At 38.6% G+C, this 21,682-nt stretch overlaps 1 protein-coding gene across 1 annotated transcript in view; it reads right to left on the bottom strand.

Moving 5' to 3' along the window:
* The window catches only part of sntg2 (syntrophin, gamma 2), an 89,800-nt gene extending 85,052 nt beyond the window's left edge, over positions 1-4,748 (bottom strand). The window contains exon 1 of the mRNA XM_084742954.1: positions 4,545-4,748. Coding sequence (XP_084599080.1) covers positions 4,545-4,748 — 204 coding nt within the window. The remainder of the gene's footprint in view (positions 1-4,544) is intronic.
* Between the last annotated feature and the right edge of the window lie 16,934 nt (positions 4,749-21,682).

The following is a 21,682-nucleotide window of genomic DNA, read 5'->3' as shown; positions in this document are numbered from 1 at the left end:
AAGTGTACATTTTCTCCTTTTACATGTACTTTTTTATGTAATGTTACATTTGACAACAATGTCTAGGAAATCTGGGAGAACCTGTGCAGTTTTCGGCTGCTCAAACAGAATTATTAAAGTGCAATAGAATGCAAAATACATGAGCCCTTACTTCATGTAGAGTGGCCTTGTCTGAGACCACACCATCTACACAGATTCCCTAGGCATTCGCCAGAACTGGATCAAGAATTAAAACAGAAAGGACTTTGTTCCTGAAAATTCTGAATACAGTACTTCATCACTTAAATGTGGCAGAGTTGGTCATCTTTTTCTCCATTTCTTTATTATCTATTTCTGGCAATTGTCACAGCCAACGTCTAACTACTATGTAAAATTTGAAGAATGTTAATATTGCCGTCCAAAAAGGTACCTTCATCAGTTACTGAGAGACACTGCCTAACATCGACAATCCAATTATCCATGCTGTCACTGTCAGCAGGCAACAGTGGACGCATGTGAAAATCTTCTGAGAGTTTCGCACTATGATGTGCCACCACAGTAACGGCTGCGTCACTAAATACTTGAACACACAAAGCTGTCGCCAGATTCGCCTACACTCTGCTTTATTCCGGCAGGGTCTGCTGTCCTTGGGTCCTGTATGATCAGCGGAGGTGGAACGAATAATTGTATTTCAAGTCCCAAATAAGTCCTGGTGGTGTGAGGTCCTGAATCAAGGCAATTCCAAGTCCCAAACTTTGCAATTTGGGTCCTAAACAAGTCAATATGCGCCCTTCACCAAATTTAACACCATTAAAAAATGTTTTAAACAGAGTTCTACACAGTTTACATAAATGAATTTGTATTTGTAACTTAAACATTTTTTATAGTATTTTAAAGCAAAAATATGCATTGCGTCTTGGTGTAACATTTTGATATTTTGGAATATTACAGGCAGCACGGTGATGCGTTGGTTAGTACAGTACTGCTGCCTCACAGTAAAAAGGTCCTGAGTTCAAATCTCCCAGACAGCTGGGGGGCTGGGGAGTTTGTGGCTGGGGCAGGGCCTTTCTGTGTGGAGTTTGCAGGTTCTCCTCATGTCTGCATGGGTTCTCTCTGAGCACATTAATTAGGTTAACTGGTGACTCTATTTATCTGATGCTTCTGTAGCCTATAGGTGTGAATGTGACCATGAGTGGTTGTCTGTCTCTATGTGTCATTATCATGGTGTTAAGGAATTTTGGGCGCAGCCAATAGCTGAGTTTTGGCTGGTGAAAATATTACAATAACATCAACCAAGGCAGTGAAAAACAGCCCAGTTAACTCCAACAACAACTTATCCAATGAGTTGGGTAATTTCACAAAGATGTAGATGAAGTTCAATTAAAGTTTATTTGGCTGTGGATGATTACATTTCTGCAGGCGTGCTAATGTTAGCTGCAGCTGCTACAGGGGATTATGCTTTTAGGCAGTTAAACACGGTACACTCCGCGTTTAGATTGTGTTTTCCCAGGTGTTTCCGCAGGTTAGATGGGTTGGCCTCACCAGCGTTGCATTTCACATCACAAATACTGCAGCAAGTGTTGTCTGCATCAAATTTTTAACCACATTTGAGCTTTCAGCTTGCCTTGACTCACTGTAACTTGAGCACGCTGTAGAAGTAACTTCACTCTCCCTTTTCACTGTTACTCTCTCAAGTCAAGAAATTTGGCACCAAATGATTTAACTTCAGTCAATAGTCAGTAGTACTAATGTAATCCGGTCAGATCCTTAGAAGTACAGAGTTCTGTATCCACTCCTGATCATAACTCATAAGCCCTTTTAAAACAGAGATCTTGCAATACTGCAGCAAAGAAGGGCCGACAATACAGACTTTGTTTCAACAGTGAACCAAACGATGCTGACAAAATGCTGCCCCAGTGTCTGATTTTAAATAGCACACCAGCAAAAGAGGCGTGACATGTGACACAACATGCTTGCATGTTTTATACAGAACAGTGCATATCCCTGCTTTGAACAGACTGTACAAATGGGGCTAAAGAAATCCTGAAAATCAGATGAGTAGAGATTACATAAAATGCTGATTAAATATAGTCCTGAACTGACCTAAGATGAGCTACCTGCTCTCAATACTAAAAGTCCTCATTCACAACTTTTGAGTTGATCAACTTAAAATTTCATTCATTTCATATCAATATTTTAGCCTGGAGGTTTTAACAGCTTAAAGTGACATGAAGCCTGGTTGAACAATAAACTTGTGATATTAGAGTGGTTTTACAGAATGATGCTTGCCAGGTAAACCAAATTCCTGGCCAGATGTCAACGTCCATGAACCACTGTTTCTTTGATAAGTTATAAGTATCACGTTCGAGTCAAACTGCCTTAGGTTTATGCAAATAATTAATTATTTTACTCCCAGATTCGTAGTTTACCCTACTGAAGGCAGCCATGTTACAGTATGTCAGTCTGACTGGGGGTGGGGTTTCTAGTGGTAAAGTGGCATCAGTGCATATCCTTTATTGTGGCAAGTTGCACCTGACTTGAGAACCAGGAGGCAGCTCTCAGTGATGTGTGTCCATGGGATATGGATTATTTGTGGGATTCCCCAAAGGTTGAACCCTTAGTCAATGAACTAGACAACAAGTTTTTTCATCCTTTTGGTGAGAAAGCAACATCTTTAACATTAATTAGCGACAACTGATAAAACCTGCTGTCGAGAAACAGATCAGATCTATAGCTAAAGTCACCTACACTACAGCGTCCAGGATCTCTTTTAACCATCTTCGACACATTAATTCCAACCAGAGACTAAATGCTGTAAATTTATGTCCAGCGCACATTTCAGGACTTTTGGGTGATAAAATCCTAATGAAAGTAGTGAAGGTTTCTAAAATTCATGACAGTTATCCAAATAAAGTCAACCAAATCAATATAGAGCGAGGTTGTGAGGATAAATGGACAACATCTGCCAAGTCGCCTCAGTAAGGTTTACTGAAGGTTGGGATGCTGTTTGGTTCGTAAGGTCACCAAACCCTCAGTGTATAGAAGAGAATCTATATACAACATTGAAGAAAATTCAAAGCCACATTTTTACAAAGTTGTCTGTATACATTATAGATATCGAAAGTACGAATTGTGCCAGAGGGTGAACATGCATAGTTAATTAGTTTAGTTGGGAGGGGATCTTCACACACAGTAGGTGAGCAGACTCAAACAGAGATCACACCATGAGTCAGCCACACTGCATAAGGTCTCACTTGATATCTGCAATTCACTCCAGGACAAAGATATGAATTATAAACAGCTCCAAGTACAAAAGGTTTTCAAAGAACATCTTAATTTGATTAAATGTGGAAAAACATTTTTGGAATTGACAATCCTGATCCAAAAGATTGGTGAGATTAAAAGGTTTTATTGAAGAATAAAAAGACCAATACATCTGTTGAATGAGTAGGAGAACCTGCTGTGCAGATTTCTGAACATGCAAAGACAGGAGAAGGTCAAGGCAGACTTTCTGTTGATGTCTATAGGTTCTCCAAAACATACTTGGCTCACTCTCTCAGTCCTCCATTAATTGGAGTGCAATTTGACCTGACAGTTGGCGATTAGCCTGATTCGTCACACTGGCTGAAGGAGTGTTTATAACCATGTCAGCACTCCAGATCACATCAATGGCATGCCTGAGGAGAGGCTGAGTTTGTCATTTTGTTGATTTGATGATTTTATTTGCATTACTGAATGACAGAGACCAGGCAGACTGCATGTGTACAGTACAGATGATTAAATAAGCTATTAAAATGTGCATCCTAAGCGCAGTCTCTTTAAAACCTTCGGTTTTAAAGTTTTAAAATATTAATGACTGAATAAGAGCAATCAAAGTGAAAGTTTGGGGGGAAACAAACCTTGTTTGAACAGATTTGATTGACAGCAGCCTAGCAACATTAACTAACAACTTTTCCCAAAAGAGCCCAACTTACTTCAAACCAGTGAGAGAGCAAACAAGCAAACACAAAGTCTCTAAAGTGATATGACAAAACCGTTCCAAATTTGGCAGAAATAGAGTTCACGGGAATCATTGTACAAAGGAAAAAGGTGATAGCAACAAATATATTTTTGGGGAATCAAAAAATGCCCTGTTAAAGAAAAAGTTCTAATAAAACCTGATCGAAACTGCTGAATTGTTTGTGCAGACTGTGTTTATTCATCACAGTGTCAGCATCAGTTTGACAAGTTTTTTTTACATGCAAGAAATGGCTAATATTTTTGTGCATAACTGTCCCAAAAAGAAAAAAGGAAGAGAAAAAGTCAGGAATCATAAGTATAATTAATTAGACAATAAGAATACAATGGAATAGAATAATTAAATAATTAAGATATATGTTAAATATACAAAAATATGCATTCAGTCAGATGTGGAGACTTTTCATTAATGTACTATGTAGTGTCCATGAGTTGGCATCAGGGGCAGTGGGGCTCCAGGGCCTCGTTGATGAGGCCAGCTGCAGTCAGAAGAAACTGAAGAAACTGTCACGTGAGGTTTCGGCCCTGATGGACCGCAGCCTCCTAACTGAGGGAGCGGTTCCAAAAATGTGTGTCCAGGGTTGGAGAGGTCGGCCATAATCTTTCCCGCTCAACTCCTGATCCTCGAGGGGTGGCAGATTGCAGCCGATCACCTTCTCAGCAGAGTGAAGGATGCACTTCAGTTTGCCCTTGTCCTTGGCAGTGGCAGCAGCGTACCAGATGGTGATGGAGGACGTTAGATTGGACTCCATGTTCGTGGTGGACAAGTGTACCGTCAGTGTCTTTGGCAGGTTGAACTTCAGCTACTACAAAAGGTGCATCCTCTGCTGGGCTTTGTTGGTGATGGAGCTGACCTTGGGTGATGATGGGGCCCAGGAAGCAGACGCAGTGTCGACCTGGGAGTCACACAAGCTGATCGGGGCAGGTGAGACTAGGTTAAACCTGAAATCCTCCTCTCCACCGTCTTTAGAGCATTGAGTCCCAAGCTGTTTTGTCACAAGATGGTCAGTCTCCAACCTGCAGGCAGACTCATCACCATGATGGAAGGGTGATGTCAGTCACAGCCTTTGAAGCTTGATGGATTAATGTATATATCAACTTACTGACATGCTGTAGGATAGAAACACTGTAGGTCTACATAAAGATAATTACTTTTTGGTGTTTTAGTCATGCACGTACGACTGGTTAAAGGAGAAAACAGCCACAGTGAACTGAGGAGATGCACACCAACAGATACATACTGCAGTCTGAGCAAATATCAACACTCCAACAGTAGCCAATAAAGACCACAGGACACCTTTTACTGTGCTTTTTTCTCTTGCATCAAATACCGCTCGCACCACACCATCATCATAGGCTCTGATCACAGCTGCTGGCAGTCAGCGAAGGCTCAGCTATCCCAACCACGTGGAGCAATTCAGCGATTCAGAGGTAATAAAATATAAACTGGAAACTATTGTGCCCCCAAAGCAAAGTGTATTCTGGACTCTCACTCAGTTTCAATATTGTAACTTTTAATGAAAGCCAACAACAGTGTTCTTGAGGCATGCAGAGCAATGAGGAATTGGTGTGTTTGCTGGGATCACAGTTAAGGCTTCTGAGACCAGTGGCCTGTCTGGAACATAATTAACACAGACGACTGGCCTCCACACTGTAATTTACATTGTGTGCGGCTGACCAGATTTCACGGGGTATCTATAGTGTATCTGCTTTGGCACAAAACAGATTGCTTTTTCTGCCAGAGCAAACACCACCAGCAGCCTTTTTACAACAGGAAGCAAGGTTCAAGAGAAATGTCAGGATTTTTAGAAACTCTAGCACGTCCAAATCGTGTGAGACAGTGGCTGCAAACCGTCTCGACACCATCTCAACTGTTTATGGTGTCTGTACCAAGGTATCACAGTTATGGCTCCAAGGGGAGGGGGTGAAGTACACTTTTCAGGGTTGAAAGAAGTGAAGCGGAGTGAGATCTTAGTTGGCTTGGCTCAACTGAAGTGGAAAAAATCATTGTATATGCCCATTGGACCATCAGTACCAGGATCCTTTTTTTTTTTTCTTTTTTTTTGCTTGCTAAAATATTCTGTTAAGAGCCCCTCTTATCGACTATTTCCGTCAGTTTCACAGTCTGAGTTCACTGGAAATGAGGCACTTCTGTCAGGTTTGCAGCATCATAGACCACAGTACGTTTTCCCCTCACAGTTAAAACATTTCCACAGCCGGAAAACAGAGACACTTTTACCAGGCCCCCGCATCATTACCTAATTTTACCTAATCCCTAATGCTTCAAATCCTTTAGAAAATCTAATTAGAATATTTCTTAATTCGCAGGTAACTAAGCCTAAAAGATTCAATTTTGATCTGTAATCAGCTTTGTTATCCGAGAAGGAAGAAACAGTTTGTAGTGGCAGCCTAATTAATGCTCACAACCTGTCCCTACAATCTGTAAATATTGATTAAACGTGTCTGAAGCAGTCTAATAACAGGTATAGTCTCATGTTTTTGCTCAATTTATGGAGTAATTTCTCCCAGTATTGGAAATCCCAATGGATATCTAGTAAGTTACAGAAGTAATGTTATCCACGTGAGTTTAACTTTGAGATTCCTGCATGTTTTTGTCTTGCCTATGTGTGAAATGTAAATATTGCCCTGTAAGCACATGTGGGCTGAGTGTATGACACTTCAATATAAACTGTTAATTCATTCACTCATTCGTTCACCACCACCCTTCATGGTGTTGTTGCACTACACACCTGCATCCATTTGCAGTCAGAAAGTGATGTTAGAGAGTGTTTCTTTTCACTCTCAAATGATCTTTGAACAACAGCCAAACATTTCATTTTAGTCATTACAGGATTAAAGTAAATGAGCTACAGCTGATGTAATCTACTGACGTCTGCCACTTTATCCGGCTGTGCGGCTGTCGGCACCGACTAAGAGTGCAAAGCCTACAAACACTACCTGAATGTTTTCTCCCTTGCTCTTTGCTAATATAAAAAGGTTGAGAAGGAACAGAAAGCACAATGAGAATTTGTTTGTCTCTGAAATTGAATACTACAAGGAGCAAGTTCATTTGTCCTTACTTTTCTATTATATTATGTTTCTATTATATTAATACAAATTAAGTATCATAGTTTAAAGCTGGGGTAGGCAGTTTATTTTTGGAGTCACTTGCCAAAGAATTTTGTCATGGTCAGCCATGTTTTTTTACATTTGGTGTTGTGCACCTGGACTACTGCTTGCCTTGTACTTTTGACTTTAAAAGCTCTTGTATAACTTGTATTTGTATTTTTCTTACTTATTTTACATCTAGTGTGCATCTGAATTTAACCCTTTAAACCAATAAAGTTTTGTCAGCGAGCTATCAGATCTTAAGAGGAAGGACCTTGCGTCAAAAATTCTTAATATATATTATTCAAGTTTAAATTAGGAATGTACCAATTGACCATCAAGAGACCAGAACTGGACAATTTTCAGCATGACCGGTCCTGACCGCTGACCGGCCATTCAGCGTCACATATCCGATTCTATACCAGTCAAATTCACACACACACACACACTCTGCACGATGGTCACATCATGCCTGCAGCAACACAGACAGTAACGTCACAGCAACACACACAGAAGACGAAGCAGCTGAGCAGTCGAAGGCATCGTTGAACAATGGTAATCATTTTAGCTCTTCAGGCTAATGTTAGCTCATTAGCATGGTACTGCTCACAGACTGGCAGTGAAAATCTCACCTCCAGTTCTGGCTGAAGAATAAACAACCTGTGTCGACGTGTCTCCTCATTTTCATTTCTACATTTTCTCATCCAGACTTGTTTAACTTGTTTTTCTTATTACAAAGCTTTACAGCACCAAACTGGTGCATCTGTAGTTTGTATTTCTACATATGTTTAAATTGTTGTTTATTTACTTGAAGGTGACAGAATACATAAACATTGCTCAGAGAGAAAGCCTATAGCTTATACTTGCATATCTAACCAAATAAAGTCAAGGTTACAGTTATTGATCAGACATAAAAGCCATAAATCTATGCCTTCCTGTTGAATATCTTCCGTTATGCAAGAGCTCTTGAATAGCCTTCATAACAGCTGCTGCATTTTACTCATGTTGTGCTTAACATGATGACTAAGATGTGGTTGATTTCACTCTGCGACACACATCAGTCTGGATGAATGAACTGTAGAATAGTGTACTGTACAATAAAAGGCTTTCTCTGCTGCTTGTAATACTGTATATTAGCTTATATCTGTCATTTATTTATTGGCCTTCATAGTCTGAAATGGTTGCATTCATTTATGCAAAACTAATATCATGCAGTGATTTCATAAACCCAGACATTTCTCCCCCCTTGATCTCTCCTTCCTGATGTAAAGATAGCTGACACTTGAGTTTGCTTTGGCTGCAGTGGAAGAAAACTTTGCACTGATAACCTTGAAAAGCACCACAACTGTCAAGCGACGTACAAACACACACGTAGGCACGATACTGATACACAAACATAGCCAGCAGCCAGAGCTCACCTACACATACTATCCAGACGCACACGTTTTTTTGTTTTTTTTTTTCCAGATCAATCCCATAACGTCTGGGACAGTCGTCAAACCTGCACATACAGTATGAGGAGTGGAATGCTGCAAAAAAAAAATAAAAAAATCATTGCCTTAATCCACTTACAGGCATCTGTAGAGAATCACTTTAGTTCCATCAGTTCAGTTTAACATTGACAAACCCCTCATCATGGATTTCATACAGTTTGAGCCATGATTCATAGGGTTTGATCAGTGGAACTGTCTCTGGGCCATGAGCCAGACATCACTCCTGATTTTCTCTCTCTGCCTACAGTCTGACTGTAATAAAACCTCGTTCATCTGAAACCAGAGTTTGTTAATGAGTATGAAATATTGACTGAAAAAATCAGACTAACGCCCACTTAATGTGTAAAGACCCCAAAACAGTCTAAAAGTCTAAATCAGTTATACTGATATACACCAACAGGGAATATCTGTGCAAAATGATAACTTAATTTTATCGATGGTCCCATTGTGGCCGACTAATGAGCTGAGAGCTGCACATTTGGATACATCCAGCCTAAGCAGCAGTAGAACAATATGTTTACGCCTGGAGGGGATACAAACATCATGCCATCACTTTTATATATGTGTGTGTGTGTGTGTGTGTGTGTGTGTGTATTGGCAAGAATCTGGCGATACGATTTGTATCACAAATACAGGGGTTACAATTCCAATATTGAGATAGCGTAATCTGTAATTTTGTGCAGCCAGAAAAGGAAGAACAGGAACCACACTGCAAAACACAGAATTAATCAATGCCATGAATCTGAATCTGCATGTATCACAGTATCACGATACAGTGTATATTATTAAAAAATATAATATTGCGATACTCAATATTTTAGATATGTTCTTGTACTCCTAGTGTGTGCGTGATCAACAGACCTGGAGCTTGGTCTGATACTACTGAGCCAATCAGCCTAATTTTTTGGTGCACATCCATGACTGTATGCTGATGGACCTCTGTGATTCAGAATTCTTAAAAAAAAACAAAAAAAACAAACACACTTTCTACCTTTTGTTAAATTCCTTCAAAGTCTTCACTACATACTGTACATTATGAGTCTAGAGTGAGGGTGGCTACTTTGCCATTCTCCAGTGGGTTCCTGTGACATTGGGGAAAATAAAATTGGAAATGGTACATTTTTCACTAGGGCTGTTAACGTGTTAATAACCAGATGCCGTCCCTCCTTTTCATCTCTTCGGTGTGTGTCAGTGTGCAGTTTGCTGTCTGCTATTGTCTAAAACATCCTCACTGATGTAAATGATCCTGCCGCTTTAATACAAAAACATGAATATTGTGCACCGTGTCGTCATTGTATAGACTGACCTGAATAAAGGTGATTTTTCTTCTCAGAGGACAATATTTTATTTAAGAAATTCACAATTATTAACAATAATAATTTTAAAGAAACTAATAAATGCATATAAATAGTAACCTTTACCTAAAATAGTGTTGGTTCTACAACTGACTATTCTGTTTAAGTTTTTAGTGCATTTTGGCCTTAATGTTAAATTGAGCTGGTCAATATGCTCATCTGTGCCAGGATGTCATGTTATTAGGTGAACATATTTGTTACGCCAAAAGCAGTGAATTTGAGGGTATATGCAATATAATATATTTGCAATTAATCAGGATAAAACTACAGACACATGCGATTGATTGTGATTAAAAATTTTAATCAATTGACAGCACTATTTACACATTTTAATTTGCATTTATTATTTTTGCGGTCTGAAGTGATTCTTACACTCACCAACTGTAAAAAATGTGTAGCTCATATGCACAAAAAAATCAACTAAAATGTTTGTCAAAGGCTTGGTGCCTTTTCCTCCTTTAAATATTAATAGCGAATAATCTTTAGTTTCCATAAGCTAGCGATGGATGCCAAATCCAAAAGAAGAAAAGTCTTTGTGAGAAACTGATATTTGCAGCTCCAGACAGATGTTTTTTTCTTTTCTGGCTAAAATTGGCTCTTTTGAACATGAAGGTTGCAGAGCCCCGTCTAGACTGTCCAGGTCCAGACTGGCATGGATGTAATCTTCTTAATCAGCCGCTAGGAGTCGTAAGTGATCAATAACTGCTTCAGTTTGAAATCTGGCTCTTGTGGTGGCACTGCAGTAGGTGCTTCACCATCTGTTGCCTGGCCTGGATCTGCACTCCTCTATTTTTAGCTATAAATTGAATGGGCTGTATGTGTGACAAGTAGGGGATTGTGTTGGCGGGTGTCACAATTAATACTTTTGTCAAGCTGAGCACTTTCATCTGGATCCTTTAAAGATCTTCTCATTTAAAATCAGACTTTAGAGATTTAGAACAGAGGATGTAAAAAAAAAAAGCAAAACCCAGCACTCTATTCAGCTTGTCCTCTTTTTGAGGTCAATTTAAACTACTCCAGGGTTGTGTCTGCAGTGAAATAGCTATGGGTGTACAGATTTACCATTAGACAAGGATATACATTTATCATCTAAATTCCCTTGGATTTCTGTTAAAACTTTATTTATTAATCATCTTAGAAATCCGAGCAGAGAGCCACAACTTGGAGTACAAACTTGCCAAGTATTTGCTGCATTTACAACTATCAGAAATAGATGGATAAGGGGGATGTTTTCATTTATTTGCAATAGTTAATATGCAGACAAGTCTGGCTTCCACAGCAAAAGTGCAAGCACATACATTTTGCTAACTGAGAGCTTACATTTTTGCCAACACACACATTTCACAAGTTGCAAACATGCACGCTTTAGAAATCGTGCCAAACTGTGGCAAAGTTTGCTCTTGTTTGCAAATACAAGACATGCAAACTTGCCTGGCAGCTTTAAAGTAAAAAGGTTAAAAAATATTAATTGGATTTTCCAGAAATCCATTAAAAACAGCCCAGAGATACAGCTGCACTGATGAGCATAATCCATCATTTTAAATGAGACAACTTCGGTGATTTCACCAAACATGACTTTACCACGCTGCTAATTACCACATTTAGTGGTGCTATTTTCACTTCTTTCCATCAGGACACACTCTTACATAAGACTGTTAGTTTTTCCCATTTAGTTTTGCCTCTTTGCTGCTGTCTTCACATTCAGTTACTGCAGAACAGATCTACTTTAAACACAACTGCAATGATTATTACAAAGTTGTCTTTTTATACATTTGTACTGGAGCAGGAACAGTCTCCAGTCATCTGATTTCCAGTGATGGATTATGTTCATCAATGCAGCAGCATGTCTCCACAAGCTGTTTTAATGTATTTTTGAAAACAGCAACAGCTTATGAGTCAGACATGCTGGGTAAACCTGCAGCAGCTTCTCACTGTGGTACAGTAAACACTCAGTGCGTGACTCTTCACAGACTTGCTCTGATGTTGCTGTTAAAATCGTTTCACATGAAACCTCTACATACATTGTGAAAATATTACCCAGCATGAGGTCATTTTAGGCCAGTGGTCTGACTGGTTAACTGGGTCATGGTGCTGTCTGTCAATACCGTGTAACTCAGGGGAAAAAATTATATGCAAGTTCTCTTTTTTTGTGTCACCAACAATGCTTTTCTTGTTTGCTTGTTTGGGGGATTTATTTATTTATTTGTCCCTTTTTGATTTTTTTTTCTTCTTTGTGCATTTGTTTGTGTATCTGTTCCTCTGTATTTTTATAGCACTTTCCAAAATCAGTAAATAGATAAAAAAAAAAAAAATGTTAGGACATTTTTAATGTTCTTATGGATCAAGTTGTTACTTTATATTTTATTTCTTATCATATAACATTACCTTTCTAGTGTTGTAATGGACCAATCTGTCTACTGGTGTATTTTTTAATCTTTCTTCTTTTACATTTAACTCAAAAGTAGTATTCAGAAACAATGCTGGTGCATAAAGGAATTGCTCAGAATACATATTCCTGCTGAGGGTTAAATGAGAAGATTATATCACTCTACTACCTGCATACTAAATATTGTATTAAGCCACAGCCAGCAGCCCATCAGCTTAGATTAGTGTAAGACTGGAAACAAGGGAAACAGCTAGCCTACCTCTATCTAAAGGTAAATCTGCCTACCAGCACCACAAAGCTTACTAATTCAGCAATTTACTTCTTGTTAGCTACTTACTTAATTTTTACTGAAAAAAGTGTAAAAACAACACATTGTGGCTTTATGGAGGTTATGAGTGGGATTGTTTCTCTCTCAGTAACTTTGTTTTTTGGACAGATTAAACAAACTTAACATAGAATATTAATAAATAAACTTTACAGGTGCTGGGAGTCATATTTTGCTACCTTTGAAGAAAACCAGGTTAGCATTACCAGTCTCTTAGCTATGCTAAGCTAAGTGGCTACTATCTTCATATTGAGAGTATAGATATGAACGTGGCATCCAGCATTTCAACCATCTCTTGGCAAGAGACTGAATTGCTGTATTTCCCAAATTGTCAATTCCCTTTTTTTTTTTTAATTCAAAGCTTCTACTGGACTAAATGAATTAGTCTTTATTTATTACTGATTTTATCACTAGACGTTTGTGACAGTGTCTTTATGTCTTCTCCTGTGTTTGGGACATTTCTGGGCTGTTGTTGTTGTATAGGTGTCCTATCAAATAAAGGCATAAAGGCATAAAGCCCTCCTGCCCAAAAAAACATGTTTTATTTGTACATAAAAGAGAATAGGCTTCTCATTTTATTTCTCTGATTCACTGCTTTATACTTGCCATCGCCACTCCCTCTCTTCATTCACTCTCTAGCTTGCTTGACCAACGCTGCTCTCTCATTCAGCCAGGGCCAACTTTGAATGGTGCATTTACAAACACCTACCAACAGCCTCAGTCTACACTTAGACCTAATGCTGTGCAATATTCAAATGTTGACTTAGAAGCGCTATGAATGAAGCTTAGAACTATTTGGTACAGCCCTATAAAATGCTAATGAATTTTATTATTTTAGAGATTCTCATGTAGCAAAGCGTCTGCTAAGAATTGAAAATGCTCTTTTCCATGTTCACCAACAATTGAGCAATACATATTTTTCTGAACAGAAAGATTAGAAATGTAAAGAAGGGATTTGCAAGAAAAGATGTGTGATGTGGGAGTTCAGTTCCTCATGGCAAATAAGGCTGTTTGATATTTCTATGTCACAAATCCTGGTTTAAATTACAGGTAAATTACCTCGTGCATGCAGTAAGTAGATAATTTCCATATGCATGAGTAAATCCACTGTATGCAGTACCATGCTGTACGTCAATATCCTGGAAGGTCAATAAACTGTAGGGATGAGTTGAGCATACGCACAGAACTCACAGAAATGTGGTATTATATCTTCTGCAATCATCCTTGTTCAATCTTCCACTCAAGAGTGTCTCTGTGGGGAATCAAAGCCACTTGATGTATTTCCTCTCTATTGTATATTCGATGTTTGAATAGGCTCGTCTCGCAGAGCTCCACTGCTTAAATAACAGCACGGCCGACTGTGTGATAGCCTCAGTTTCCCCATATCCGTCCAACATGTGTGAGATTATTGCATGTGGTTTTGAATAGCTAGATGAAGGAAATCAGTCTGGCCTTTCTAAAAATTACCTTTCCCTTTTGATATGTTTTTCTGTTTTTCTTTCATACGTACAATGCAGACACAGACACGCAATCAAATTAATGAATTCTGTTGGGTATGAGTGGGAATTGGGTTTTATGCTGCCACTATGGGAGGAATAATTTGGGGTGAATGTAGGTTTTGAGGAACTAATCTGGGACTGATAATATTTCCAGTCTTTTTATTCCTATTTTGGGGATGACTCTTAACCAGACAAAAAAAAAAAAAGAAAAAAGAAAAAAAAAAAAAAAGAAAGAAAAACAACTCTGTTCTTTTTGGGTCTTTTTTTGAGTACAGTCATCTGAAGTGGCAAGAAAAGTGTCCACAACAATCCACTATCAGCTGGTAAAAAGGACAAGGTAGATTTCTTTATATCTCACTTGGAAATGAATGGGGACATTAAAATGCATAAGTTTCCTGCCTTGAATCTAAATAAAAATGCTAATGAAACGCTGTGGGTATTAATAATGCAGAGGAAGAGTTTCCTTTTATTTGCTAAGGAAACATTTCAAGAAAGGCTCTAAACTGACAGCGCTACTTGTTTTGATGTATCAGGATTTATGACACTACATATTCTCTTGACATTTTAAAAATTAAAACACCATCTAATTAAGACTTTAATTACACTCTGGTTTTGTAGTTAGTTGAATAATGGAATGTGACTGTGCATAATACTGTATTATATATGTATCTTTGCACTTCCAACAGGGACTAATTATAAGCTTTAAAAAGGACTAATTTATGATATAACACTGGAGTCTGCCCTTTGGCCCATTTCACAACTCTCATGGGCTCCTCCTGTTCCTGCCATTAGTTCATATGCCATAAGGAGATTAAAGTAAAACTCTGGAGCTGTCCGACATGAAATGATATCTATATATAATGATTTTGTGCATTACTACTAAACATTTAATACAGCATCTGGAAGAAATGCTTGGAGGAATCAAACATCATGTGCCACGTGTGCTCATCCATCCTCTGGGGTCATTAAATTACACCATTCATTCATTTTGAAGAGCATGACTCCAATGACAGGAGGAAAATTGAATATTGTTCCAGCAATGAAAGACATTAAATGTGACCCTTTTTTTGTTAAGAAACTGAATTTCAATTTTACAATATAAACGTTTGATTGTTTGGTGTCCTTTCCAATTACCTGAGTAGCTCTGGGAAAATGAAAAGTTAAAGAGAAAACATGTTCATGCTCCAAGAGGACTGATTTGGTTAAAATATGATTGACTTCCTGAATACAAAAGCATCGACTTTCACACTCCACTGGGGTATAATTATGCTTCTGCTGCTCCTGCCAAGAGAAGCCTTCAGGCGTGTGACCACAGGGGGTTGGAAATTTTATATGACATGCATGTCACTTATTTTTTATGCCTTTTGAAAAGGGACAAGCTGGGGTCTGATTGTCTGATAACCATATTTCATCACCCTCTATTTAATCCCATTTGCAGTGATCTGAGTTGTGGGTCGTCCTTGCTGCTCGTTCCCTCTGTAAAGGTTATATTGACCAACAAGTCGATACCATTCCTGTAAGGCTATGTGTGAATAATTATTCCATCAGTGTCAATATTGTAGTGTCAGTATTATTTAGCATATTTGCTCAGACTGTGTTGACAGAGAAAGTTGTCATGCATATTTTTTTTTTTTTAGAACTGACAATGAGCGCCTGGATCTAGCACTACCAACAGACTGGGAGAACAGACTGGACACAAGTGCTCGGCTGCGGGGGCGAGGTGTAAATACCTCATCCGTGACCAGGTTTCAGCCCTGGTCCTGCCTGATAGCATAGTATACCTATGAAAAGAGACTTTCCAGCTACTGGAAGAATGGGATGCCTATTTTGAACACTTTCCCGGCCTGCTTTCTGCCATCTTTCTCTCTCTGTAGGAGGCTGAACAAGTTTCTTTGAAGACTGTCCATTCAAGGAAAAACTTATCTACCCTCTCGCTGGATATATTATATAATAAAAGGTTTTGTTGAATGCAATTGTTTGCTTTGTACAACTCGTGCCTCTGAGCAAACCTCTTTCTTGGCTTAAATCGAGCAGCTCCTGGCATTCATTGATATTCACTTGTTGTGCATGTATGTGAATACAACAAAAGATAACTTTAGGATGCTGCGCCGCAGAAGCACAAGAAAAACACATGCATATTGTAGCTGTACTACAAGTTACAGGAACAGCCTCCCTTGCCTCCAAAACTTAACACAGAATTATTAGAATATTACTGAATATTAAGTGTTGTCAGTGAAGTACTCACTCCACATTATGCATTAATATTTACTGTAAATTTCTGCAAATATAGTTTCTGCTGCCATCTCTCCAGCAGAAAAAACATTCAAACAGCTTAAAAGAGCAAATTTGTGTGGAACTTTTGAGAGCTAAATGAAACACGTGACCATGTAGTAGCGAAATCAAAATGTGTAGCAACTCTCTTCTACACATTGGCAATCAACACATCTACAAAATGGCCAAATGTGCCCAGCTACATTGTTGCCAAGCTCTGAGAAAGGTTGAGGTCAGCTCAACTTTGATCCGTAGCTCTTCACACCCGACAAGCTGTGACATGAATCAGATGTCAGGCTACAAGTCATTTTCAATGGAAGGTGGCAAAATAAAGCGAGAAACTGGCGCTGTAAGTCTGAACAGACCCACAGTCAGTAGCTTTGTGCTAATTTAACTGACAATATTTAATCATTTTCGTCGGAATGTTTCATAGTGAGAAAGTTGGTTTAATCAGTAGTTAAATCAAATCAGTTTAAGCGTGTACACCGATTCGAACAGGTAACACAACCCAACTCAACCCGAGAGAATATCAACATCTCTCCCAGATATATCATAAAATTATGATAAAACTCAATATGACAAAAAATACAATACATTAACTTACCATCCACAGCCAAAATTAACTACTATGGCCTCGGTCAGCAAAAACAACAAAATTCATGAACTCTTCAGTTTTCAGAAAATTTCACTTCAGAGATTGGGAATACCACAAGAGGGGGGTGTTAACAGTCTCTTCTCATGAAAATGATAAACACAACCTCACTTGAGGGCAGTCATATATTAGCAAAACCAATAATTAGCTTTGTCAGTTGGTTTAGTTAGCAATACAAAAGTTGCATCCAGTATTAAAATGTAGAAACAACTAATCACTGCATAAAATCAGTTATGTAGCAGGTAGCATAACACTTAGGAGTTTAAGCTTACAAACAGCTGGTGCAACCAGCTCCAGATGTTTTCTAGAAGCCAACTGACATGACGTTAAAGTCCTTATCAGCTGAGACATTTCTGAAGTTTGACTTGTGCATCTCAATGCAATAAATCACTAGTTTAAACCTAGCTTGGTATTCCAAAGAACTTCAGAAGGACTTCATACACAAACTCTGTAATGGATTTACAATTCAGGAGAGAATTATGTCCACACAGTGCATTTTCAAGTCTTGACAAATATAGTGCTTGAACTAAGATGAGGATGGAGTCTCTCCCAGCGTGGGGAGGCAGGAAAACACCCAGCAAATGCTGCCTGTCTGTCACAGCACTAATATACCCTGACACACAATTCAAACACACAGCCAGACTAATTCACATACTGTAGACACAGTTCGGCTTGAGTTTGCACTGGAAGCCCTTCTATCTAGTTCATCAGTGATTGCCAATTACTGACCTAGTCTCAGTCTATCTGCATGTTTTAAAAAGCAAATTTAAGATTTTTAAAAGAACTGTTTTATGCTTAATGGATTCGACGGAAGGGCACTTACAAGAACAAAAATTAGAGCAGACATAACCTGTGTATGAAGGTTGACATAAATTGGCATAAGTAAAAACAGAATCTCAAATAAATTGTGTCGTGACATGAGGCCCAGCTGTATGTATTTGTCTTATCACTTTGGGTGCACACAACCTGGATCTGGAATATTCCAGGAGTAAGAACACAGTGCAAAGGCAATATATGTCACTGTATGTCAAGAAGCAGTTACATTTAACACATTTTAAGACTAATTTGACCATAAAAGTAAGATAATTAAAGCCTTTCTGTTTACCACTGTTTAAGACCTGCAAAACCCTGAGTTTAATTACTGTGGAAGCACAATCACGTCCGTGCTTAACACGCTGAAGCTGCACACCAGGTGATCGAAAATATGCATGACGGAGTGAAAGCCTTACAGACATTACTGTGTTTGTAGGAGAGCCTTTTGCAGGAAACAGCAAAACTCACTTGCTTACTGTATAATTTTAGTCATCAGTCAGTGGTAAATGGAAAGTGGTAAATGTGTGAAGAGTGAACGCACTCCAAGCAGATTTAAGCTGCACACTTGTGTCCCTGGAGGCTCAGGTATCAAGTTGTAAAAGCAAACGCTTGCCCACAGAGCTGGACCGAGGGGACTGATGAAATTAATGGCGTTGTGTCCAGTGGAGGCAAAACGAGGCTGATCACTGAATACCAGGCAGCAAATGATGGGTCATATTTAGCCAAAGAGGATGTACAGTATGTTTTAATTAGAACCAGATAGATATATCAATTGGTTGATATTATCAAGCTTTATTGATCAGTATTGGTGCCTTTTTTTTGTTACAGAACAGCAGATTGGTTTTATTATGCCTCCACGTTGGCAATAGCTCAAGAACGGCTTGAGGGAATTTCTTAAAACTTGACACAAATGACCACTGTGCCTCGATGATGAACGGATTAGAATTTGGAGGTCAAAAGGTCAAAGTTTAAGGTCACTGACCTCAACTGTCCCTTTGAACAAGATATTGAAGAAAATTGAAGAAATTTGGCACAAACGTCCACTTGGACTCAAGGATGAACTGATCAAAAGTCAAAAGTCAAGCTCACGTTGACCTCACAAACTTGTTTTTAGCCAAAACTCGAGAATTCACATGCCAATTATGACAAATTTTCACTCAAATATCTAATAGGATAAAATGATTAACTGATGACATTTTTGTATCTAAAAAGTTCAGAGTTCAACTTCACTGTGACTTCTTTACTCCTCTGTGACAGTAAACTGAATATCTTTGGGCTGGAGGCAAAACTAGACATTTTAGGACGTCACCTTGCACTTTGAGAAACACTGATCAGCATTTTCTGACATTTTAAGGCAAACAACTATTAATCGAGAAAATAAACAGGCAACTGTGTTAGTGGCAGCCCTATAATGCTCAGCTTTTTCTCAGTCCTCTGTACTCCTCTGTAAAATAGTCTCTTAGTGAAGACAGCATGTTTCTCACTGGAAATGACTGACTGGAATCATACATGTCAACACAGTAATGACTTCCATTTCACTAAAAATGCACTACATATATTATGAGTTTGGACAGATATTGATGTAAACTGCAACTTAGTGGTTGGCAAGGGCATACACAGGCTGCATTTCATGTAAGCCATTTTCTTTTATTCAACTTTCATATACATATTTATGGTTTTCTGTTACATTTTATATTCATTTTGTTATTTTATTTACAATCATTAAATACAAATGAAAGTTTACCATTTAAGTGACCTGATGTCATTAAGTGAATAAATAAAACTAAACTGTAAAAATCTTACATATCTTTATCACAAGTGTTTGATGAGCACAGTTAAGGGATCACTGCAATATTGTTCAATATATTGATATCAGAATTATTTTTTCTCACCCATATATTGGTATCAGCCCAAAAAAACATAACACTGACAGATACAGGAAACCAATACAAGGTGTAGACTGGCAGTTAGGCAAATCATCATCACGAACTATATGTAATCTGAAAACATCCACCTTTCTCATTAGATTGTGTTAAATTGTAGGCAACATATGATATGACATGTGTGTCTGAATTTGCTTTAAGCAGTCCACACTGAATTTGAAAGGCTGTTAAAAAGGTCAAAATCATTTGTTTTCTTGTTCAAGTAGCCTGACCACAGTATCCAATTAAATGTGAAGCCCTTAAGAAAGCTCAACTCAGTACAAATGTCTGTGTCTGAGCTGAGAAGAGTGATGGTAATGCAACCACAACCAAGCATCCTGCAAAAATATAACCAGCAGTCAATACATTAATCTGACACATATTGAAACTTGTAATATATTTTAATATATAACAACCTGGTGATCAAAAATCTTACGTGAACTATTGTTTGCTAGGCTAATACTGACCAAAGTTGACATCTAAACGTCGACTAAATATAAAGTTATGAGTTAAACTACTCCAGTGTGTGTACATATGTCTGATGTCACCTGTCAAACCACAGCTGATACAGAATTCACCAAAACTGCGCCGTTTCATCGAATGGAAGGAACGTCACACCAGCCTGCAGTCAAATATCCAGCCATTTAATGAGTACTTCCTTATGGGTCAAATTATATTTCTTGTACAGCAGGACAAAACAGCTTTGGGAAATGAGCAAGGTCTCCTGGTGAATTCGGCATATACATAATGATAAATGATGAATGAAGCACTGCCGTATTTAAACAAATGTTGCTCCAAACTTGACGCTCTCGCCCTGGACACTCACATTATATGTATCTGGCGGTATGCTAATGACAAATGAAACGATGTTTTTTAAAAGTTAAACGTTTGTCAAAGCACAGCCTCAATAGTTTGCTAAATATATGCCGAAATATGCAGATACCGATATTTATTTCCACACTATTTTAATCTCATCTCCTGGTAGTATTCACAAGTATTTTTAAGCACCGAAACATTAAAAAAGAGTGTTTTTTAAAGGAAGTCTGGAGTTACCTCTGGACATCAAAGAATGAAACGTCGTGTATGCTCTTTGTAACTCTCCCTACACACACCACATCTCAGGGGAATAGGGTAAACAGATGTGTGCCCCATGTCCAGTAAAATAAATCTAAATAAACAGGTTTACTTGCCGAAGTTGGAACCAAAAGGCTGGCGGGTCGCTCGATCAGCTCAGGTTGCTGTTTCCCGGTCACATTCATTTCCCATAAAACCGCTTTCTCTGTCCGCTGACTTCGACGAGAGTTTCTCAAGTCATTTACCCAGCAATTCACTGCAAGTGTTATTCACCGGCGTCGTCCCGTTCAACGGCACAGGCAGACGGAGAAAACATTGCATTTAAAAAGCCGTCTCCTTCCTGCAATTATACCAATTTTTTTGCCTGCTGCGGGGACAAATTAGTAGCGTCGGTCGTTGCTTATTTCTCCACGGCTCAGCCCGAACTGTCGGCAGCACACAGTGGCTCCTCTGCTGCTGCTGCTGCTGCTCATCAGTCTGCACGCCGCTCCACCTGCTGCCTGTCCTCCTATTAACCATTCCTGCGTCAAAGCACAGGACATTAACCCATTCACTGGTATTTAAATACTCAACCATGATGGCGTTTTAATCAGCATGAATCATGAAGATATTTACAAATTTGTACATCTTAGGAGCTTTTCTGTAGTGGCTGGCTACAGTAGGGGAGACTAGGGCTTCTTGTCACAGTTTTTGTTTTTACTTCAGTTTCTGGGTCTCAGTATGTAACAGTCACTCATTTTCCATATTAAATTAGGATAAGTGGCCTAATAAATTGTTATGCACGAATG

The sequence above is a fragment of the Lutjanus erythropterus genome, chromosome 18 (genome assembly GCF_056507025.1).
Source record: "Lutjanus erythropterus isolate fLutEry1 chromosome 18, fLutEry1.hap2, whole genome shotgun sequence".
In the NCBI taxonomy this organism is placed as follows: Eukaryota; Metazoa; Chordata; class Actinopteri; order Lutjaniformes; family Lutjanidae; genus Lutjanus; species Lutjanus erythropterus.
This window is presented reverse-complemented; position numbering and strand designations above follow the sequence as displayed.